Source organism: Aplidium turbinatum, chromosome 6 (genome assembly GCF_918807975.1).
Source record: "Aplidium turbinatum chromosome 6, kaAplTurb1.1, whole genome shotgun sequence".
In the NCBI taxonomy this organism is placed as follows: Eukaryota; Metazoa; Chordata; class Ascidiacea; order Aplousobranchia; family Polyclinidae; genus Aplidium; species Aplidium turbinatum.
In genome coordinates, this window is record NC_137477.1 from 27707672 (window position 1) to 27716355 (window position 8684).

Genomic DNA, 8684 nt, shown 5'->3' on the forward strand with positions numbered 1-8684 from the left:
TATGATTATTATTGACCAAAACCATGATTGACTGGTAAGTGTGATTTGGTTTAGTTTTGAATCTGTATCCTCGGACTGACAAAGCCTTGATAGGTTATTTCTGGTATTTTCGCACAGCCTACTTGCAGAGGCTTTTGATGCAGGGCCGGTTACCGAGATTGACAGAGTGAAATTTCCCATTGTTGAAGTCTTGTTGCCGGGGAATTATTCCATCCATTAGGTGCAGCTGAATGGAGAGCAGTCCTTAGAATGCGTTGCTCAAGTCAAGCGCACACTCCGAGAGTCGAACCAGCGCCGCTTGATTTTGAAGCTTCTTCGTTCACGAAGTCACGTGCTCACCAACTGATCAATCGGGGCAGAGTATTTACCAACATCTTTCTGAAAATGTGGACAAAACTGCCTCTACAATTGCATAAATAATACAAAAATGATTTTAGCTAATATTGTATTGCGATGGTGATGCAAAACAATAGAGCATTAACCCACACATTCTTTCAAGTTGTTGGCATAACTAAGCGCCAAGGAACAACCGCGTAGCAACGCGATTTCTCAACCTTTTGTCCCCAAACACATACCAAAATGACTGTTTTGAGACTAAAGTTAAATTTAGACAGTCAGCCAATCAAAACTATGTGTCCACGCAAACTTGCTTGTTTTCGTCCAATCAACACAACGTATCTGTTAGCAACGCTTTATGCCACTTGGGTATTGATGAGAATTCAACGATTGCATTGAACGTTAACTTAATTTAAACGCTCTTGTCTCTTAGCAGTAGTGTCATATGCTATTTGTACTGGTAGAAGATACTGCGAGTTCGAAAGTGTTTCACCGTCACCAGATTTGACTCAAAAGGTAAGTCAAAGTTGCACTTTAGTTTTTGGCTAAATAGTGACTGTTTTGCAAATAAGCAGAATTGGACAAACCTGCTCTAGGCCGACTTTCCATTACCGATAAATAGCCGCAGGGTTGGTCATTGTGACTTGCATTTAAAATAGCATGTGTAAAAGTTTTTTGGGACTTACCTAACAACGTACTGTATCGTTTTAGAGCACATCATCATAGTGCACCATGGCAAACAGTTTGATCTTTTATTTATTCTTGGTTTTTATTTCCTACCATCAAAGCAAAAAAACGATCTCACTTGCCATACCTAACATCAGAGGCCTGGAAAGTGTAGAAGTGATAATTTTAGCATGTTACACATTTAACTATTTACTAGGTTTATCCTCACTTAAATTCTTAATACATTTTAATAAATAAGTGCAAGCATTTGCTATCGAGTCTAAATCAAATGTAAGAGTCTTTACTTAGATTGATAGATTTACTTAAATAATAATAATAATGTTAGTTTTTATATAGCGCTGTATCCATCGCAGAATGCGTTGCTCCTCAGCGCTTTACAAAGCAGACAGTGTCAATGCAGCCGTATAGAGGCGCAACTGAGTACATTATTACCCGAATCCACTCCATTACTCAGTGCCAAGCAGAAATTAGATTCAGTACCATTTTTAAAAAGTCTTTGGTATGACCCGACAAGGTATCGAACCCATGCCTACCGATTCAGAGGCGGGCGCACTAACCACTAAGCCACCGAGCCGGAGATGATAGATGCCTATTGATTGATAATATTTGTGGGAATATATTGAATTCATGTTGTAGACCTATATTAATCATGGTCGTTTTTCATGGAATTGCAAGGTTTCAATAATTTATGTTCTTGTAAGGTTTAAGTTGGAATTATCTGAAAGATGTGGCTATGGCAGTGGCTATATTTACCATATAGCCTCTGAGGCTAAATGCACATGGTCAGTCGACCATAATGTTTGACCTCAAGTGTGCTGTAGGCTTATACAGTACGTCAGCTCCGTATCTTTTTGCAAAGCGTCAAGCTGGGCATACATAATAAACATAATGAAGGCGGCAGCAATAAAACGAAACAAATTGCAAAACTAAAACTTTCAAATTATTCATTAGGTGTTGCGACTGTGGCCATGTTTAAACCTGATTGTCCTGTGTTGGTACAGTACCAAGCACGTTATAGGCTAACATCTGCATTTTGTCGCTTTTACCTTCTTTCTGGCCCTCTGCTATATTTGGCACAATTTTAAACAATATTATTACTTTTTTTAGCCACCAAACTAACTTGCAGCAAAAATAAACTGCGTGGATACAAAAAGATCGCATACAAGTTTGTTCGGCAAACGTAGTCACATCCCCTTATGACGAACAAAAACTTACCCAGATAAATTCTTGAATTTCAACAAATTAAAAAAACTCTAACTTTATTGTGCTAGTCATATTTGAAAAGACATAAAGAATTGGGCTTTAGTTTAGGGCTACTCAATTTAAAAATCCACCACAAAAATACAGTAACGTTTGAGTCGCCGTTTGAAGGAGAATTTAGTTTTTTTTTAAAAGCGCTTTCAAACAGTATCAAACTGGTCCCTTTGTATCATAAACTCAAGAAACAATGCACAAGCCACTGATTCAGTTGAATGAAACCTTTAAATTTAGACATTGTAATATACAGGCAAATTTTTTTCATTGTTTTTTTGATCTTTGTTTTAAAAGAGAAGATGAAAGAAAAGAATACATCATGCTTGAGTAGATGTGTGCATATAGCCTCAGAGGCTATATTCAATATATATGGTAAGAATTGCCAATTTGTATATCTACAACACTAGTGGAATTCTGCCCTAATTCGAGAAGTTTTAGCCTATTGAAGACAAAAACTTGGAATCTGATAAAAATTTTGAAGCCTGGGGGAAAGAGCAAAACCCTAACTTTGGCAACAGTAAACACCTGCCACGAACAATGTTCTTTGATTGCAACCATTGTCGTAAATAGCCACTTCGTGACCTGCACCCTCTCCAGTCTCCATTTTTCTTTTGCATTTGTCATTTCAATCAAACATGGTTTCTGTAGCATCATTTTCTTCTTTAATCAATGATCATGAATGTCTTTACCTTCTGCTTTACCTATCCTCGTTTTAGCACATATACAATATACATTCGTTATTGACTTAACGCATTTTCACTTAAAACTTTCAGTATATATATAAAATAATTTTTCTACTTTGTTGTTGAGTCAAAGCTCAACTATCCACCCATTTTTGAAATATCATTGTGTACATAAAAAATATTTTAGAATAGTAGCATATAAGTAAATTGGTTTTAACTGGACATATAAAAAATTAGTAACGTGACTGCGTTAATATCTTAACTTTTTTTGTTCACGTGAAATAGTGTGCATGTAAAATAAATATATATGATATATAAACAAGTAAAACGGTTTTTGAACATTTTCAATACGTTGTTGTGTCCTCATATTCAGTGCCGGATTAACCAAGTGCGGGGCCTGTAGCAGATTGATTTGATATACAGATAATGACTGGGAAGTAATTGAATATTTTATAGATTTGATATTTTTTGATTATAGTGTAGCCGCTCTTGCCCCATCGTGTTTCGCATGTAGGCTAGTTTTTAATCAACAAAATGATCTCTCTCCAGTACAATTAGTTCCCATCATACATAGATGAATGCGTAACAAATTGTCAATGTTAGGAAACGTGGTGTCAATATTGTTTTCTTTAATCAAAGTGAAATAGTTGAATTCTGGAGAGGAGCAATCAATAGCAATGTGTTTTACGAATTGGTGTATGCCTTGCGACGTTGCTCCAGCGCAGATTGTAAGCGGTCCAATACTGCGAGGAAAACTTCCACCGGGAATCTGTCTTTAGTTGATATCCATTGCATCTGAAACTGAACGGCCACTGCCTACATTGTCATCTTGCCTTCGATTTTGGACAATTCTTGTGCTTGTTGGTCGATAATCCGGCGCTTGAGTCAGCTTCTGCGCCTCTGACTCAAACTTAGCAAGTTGTTCTCTGAAAGTCTGTAGGGATTCTACCAAAGAGGCACACAACACTGAAGCAATATTGAGATTAAGCCGCTTTGTTTGAAGAGAGGTTTGATTTGCCTGGAAGCGATCGGGTAAGCTATTTCAAAAAACCACAAAGATTCCGATTTCGAGCAACTCCATTTTCTCGAGGAGTCCATTTGCCTGCTGTCGACATTCTGCCTTTTGCACTTGGTCATTTGCAAGTTTCTCCAGTGCCTCCTTTTTGAAAAGAAAACGTTCTTTAATTACGTTAATGGCATCAGCTCTTCTGGACCATCGTGTTTCAGAGAGCTTCTTTAGCACTCCACCACCTGAACACTCCAGAAGAACGGACCACCGGCGTGTTGAAGCAGCAAAGAATAGCCTACATAGATATTTTCAACAAAGTCAAAGAACTGAACTGTTTCTGGACACGATTGTGCAGCGCATACACCAACTAAATTCAACAAATGAGCATATAGCATGGAACATATTCTGCAATAGCACCATTTTTTTTGACAAGTGCTTGTAGGCCTACTTCGTTATATTTTCCGTTCATGCTGGACCCGTTGTAATATCTCTGTCCAAGGCAATCGGCAAGATTGTTACTCTTTTCACTGGTGTACAGTACAGTCGAATAATCTTTCAAACAGCTAGTATAATAGCCTATGGTGGGCTCGTGACACTCGATCAGGCAGTTGCCTCCAGCGGAAATTACCGGTTTTTAAAGTTTACAATAATTAAGAAGGGCAAAGACGTTGGGACTAAGTAATTTAATCCTACAACTATAATATTCTACCATGTCGTTCCAGTTTGCGAGCCAAAAATTACTTACCAACTATGTTCGACAGTTTTTTTGCAAAAAAAATGTTTTGCTCAGCAAGCGCGGGCCTGTAGCAGCTGCTACATCTGCTACTACTGTATAGTTAATCCGGCACCGCTCATATTACATCTGCAGTATCAGAAATAAAGTGATAATTACAAATTCAATTTGACTATGTACTAATTACAAACAATAGTTCTGTGATTTTAACAACTGTCGCAAGATTGATAACAAGCAAATCATTATCATTTCTGTACCAGTTGTTGACTTTCTTCTGTTCAGTTTAAAACTCTTTTATACAGTAATTAGTGCATAGCCAAATTAAAGTTTTAATTGCTTTATGCTTCTTGCAGATATTATCATTATTAGGGTAATTTCTGATGAGGACAACAATGTTTTAAATATGTTTAAAAGTATTTATGTTATGTATGTAATATGCATGTCTTTTCAAGTGTAGTGAACACTAAACAAAATAAAGCAATTAAAAATATATTCAAATTTATCGACATCACCAAGTTTTGGATGTCTGTGGTACAACAAGTGAAGTCACTCCTCACTACCCAAGCTCTGTGTTTGAATATTTTTAATTGCACAGAAATCTTATACTCCATGTGCTTAGTTTTCACTGTAGTGATTTTTACAGTATTTATGTTCATATTTTGCAGCCAAGTTAGCTTGAGTTTGAAATTATGTTATTTTACTGTGTTTTTTGCTTGTGATAGTATTATTGTCTCACCCCATAATCGTTCTTTGAACACGTCCATTAAGAGAAGCTGTGCACAATGTACAATTTTAATTTAAATATTATAAACGTGAAAAAGTAGGCTATCACGGTATTATGTTGGTGTTGCAACAGTTCACTATATCAGCAACATGATCGATAATACAGTAAACTCACGGCTAAGAATTTAAACAATATATACAAATACATCTTATCTATGGATGAGATCATTGCTAAAAATTTCTTGAACCATTTTTTAACCAACTTTAATGTGCTGTCGTTTGTTTTTAGATATATCAAAATGTCGGACAGAAAGGCAGTCATAAAAAATGCCGACATGGCTGAAGATATGCAGCAAGATGCTGTAGATTGTGCTACTCAGGTACCTTTTTGATTCTTGATATTGATTTTTTTTTTCTTGCAGCAAGATATGTGCTTAGTCTGTTTAAGAGTAACTTTTCTTAGGCTATATTTTATGACAAAAATTTGCTTTCAAATTTGACTTTAATTAATAATTAATTGAAATGCTGCTTTATGTACTTCCAGGCGCTTGAAAAGTACAACATTGAAAAGGACATTGCTGCTTACATTAAAAAGGAATTCGACAAAAAGTACAACCCGACTTGGCATTGCATTTGTGGAAGAAATTTCGGTAGCTACGTGACGCACGAAACCAAGCATTTCATATATTTCTATCTTGGACAAGTAGCAGTCTTATTGTTCAAGTCAGGATAGACTACGAACACCAACGAAAATATATTTCACTCTGCTTTGTAATACGCTGTTACTTTTTTGTTTGTTTTAAGTTATACAGAGTTACACAATCGCTATCAAAAGACCAGTTTTGTACATTTCAGTTTCGAAAATGGCTTTTGGCTTTCCAAGCTCTATGTGTTGCACGTTATGTTTATTTGTTATTGGGTAATTATCACAAGGAATTTAGATGCGCCAACTCAGCAAAGCTAGCTGATCATGCTTGTGAGTTTACAAACTTGCAATCTGTTAAGCTGCCATTTCGGGTGCTGTTAAAAGTTGTATGTTCAAATTTTTCCGTATTTAAAAAGCGCTATTACATTACAGCATGGTGCATAACGTATTTGTTGTATTGCTTCTTTTAGCTTCTACCTATAAAAGTAGGGAATAGCCTACTACGCATTGTTCTAGTTAATCCTTTTCGCAATTTTTCACTTTATTGTTAAAAAAAAGATGCTTTCACGCTCTGTTGCCGTGTGATTTCTATAGGTTTACAATTTCTCGCATGATTATTTTTGGCAATTGTGTGTGAGTGTGTGTGAAATCATAAGCTAACTGTTCGCTAAAAGCAAACCCACAAACTTTATTGATTTGTTTGTTCGTTTCTGCTGCCTTTTAGGACCACCTTTTTGACACAACGTTCATAAATATTTAATTATTAAGCCTAAAATTAATGTCAGCTTGCTTCACTGGTTTCATGGCATTCTACCACACCGACCGACAGTTGTAAGACGGCAAAAACAGTTGGGGGCGACAAACTGTGTTACTCACAATTAACACAAAGTAAATTAAGATTACATCCCCAAGTGAAGATGTAGATTGTACCAGTGTCACTTTCACTATGGGAAATCAAAATACCCAGGGGGATAGAAAAAAGTGTCTTAGATAGACTTAATGCACATAAAAAATTGAAATTTTGCTTGGATCACTAAAGAGAGTCAGTATAGGCAAATCCCACCATGACATTAACAAAAGGAGGCAAGATTGCATTGGTTAAAAAAGAGTGCTTTTGGGTTTGACGAAATACAGTAAGTTGACAGCAGTAGCCTTCTGAACTCGTGCTGATTGGCTTCAAGAAACATTTAGCAATCATCCTTTTACCACCCCAGATTCACGATGTTCCCAGACTACAGTGGAAGGCTACTAGAGAGCAGCCAGTCTTTGGTATCATCATCCATGCCGCGCAGACCTTCCACTCCATTAGGTGGCTTAAAGATGGTACCGGTACAGTCATTAATGATGCGGTCTGTTCCTCGGCATCGACAATTAGGCTACATGTGTGCATTTATATGCATTAAATCAATTGCAAATGCATGAAATTTCAGAGACGTCAGATTTGAATCAACAATATTCTACTGTAGCCTACCTGTTTTTTCTGGAAGGTCATTTTGAAAAGAGCAACATTCCAATAAATTCCTAACAATTAAAACACTGCCTTGGTTGGGGAAAAACTCTCATCCGTAACTTTCAATAAATTTCCCTTAAATAGCTCAACTTCTCTTCCTCATGGGAGACTCCAGTTTAGCCGCTCTGCCTACGGGTAGCCTATAGGAGCCTGCCTGTATTACGATTTAATGATGGAGACGAGGGCGCTGCCCGGCTATGAAACTACGGTCGGTACCAGCCATCCTACACGATGGGTCGATCTTTTTACGTTGCGGAAACTTAATACTGTCTGCCTGCCCCGCTCGCGAAATTTGTTTTCCTACGAACTTTCTGTCTCATTTACATATTTCGGTTAGTGTAGCCATTATTGGTTACCGCGTGCGGCAAATTTTTTTGTCGGTTACTTCGCATAGATTGATTGAATCTTTATCCTCGGACTGGCAAAGCTTCATGCAGCTTGGTCCTGGCAGTTTCGCATGCTTGTATAGAGGCTTTGCATCACTGACGCAGGCCCGGTCGCAAGTTTCAAAAAGGTACCATTTAAATATCCCCTTCGAATTTTGTTGGTAATCGCGGAAGAAAAAGGAGCATAGCAGTGGTGGGAATCAAACCCACGTCAATGCAATGACTACCACCGCCCTAAACCTCCGCGTCAAGTCATCCAGTAGCAAACCGATGAGTTAATTTAGTTATTATTTGCCCTTTTCCTTTGTTGCTCAAAGGTTTTTTTTAATGGTAGCCTACCTTTTAGAAAGTTGCGGCCCGGTCACCGAGATTGGCAGAGTGAAGTTTCAGATTGTTGAAGTTGTATGCTTTGTATTAATACCGTGGGAATACAAACCCTGTGCAAACCTCTTTTCATTGGCATGTTTAGTTTAGTGGTTTCATCTTGTGCCCAATGTTCGTGCGAACATCGGTTCGACGCCTATCGAAGTCAATTTGTTTTCCTTTAATTTGAAGAAAATTTGTGCACCGCAAAAATCAATTTACTTTTGCGGTACACAAAAGCTTTTCAAAAAAAAGTAGAGTTAGAGTTACTTCTTCATCAATTTGGAAAATCTTACTTTTAGAGTGTCCAAAATCAATTTCTTTTCTTAACTTTTTTAAACTTGATTAGTTGTG

General features: G+C 37.2%; 1 protein-coding gene across 1 annotated transcript; it reads left to right on the forward strand.

Annotated features, from left to right (window-relative positions):
- The first annotated feature begins 712 nt into the window (after positions 1-712).
- LOC145771878 (dynein light chain 2, cytoplasmic) lies at positions 713-6643 on the forward strand. Its single transcript, XM_082583627.1, has 3 exons — positions 713-852; positions 5715-5805; positions 5970-6643. Exons 2-3 carry the CDS (start codon positions 5725-5727, stop codon positions 6156-6158), a joined length of 270 nt encoding a protein of 89 aa, XP_082439753.1. The 5' UTR covers positions 713-852; positions 5715-5724; the 3' UTR covers positions 6159-6643.
- Positions 6644-8684: the final 2041 nt, after the last annotated feature.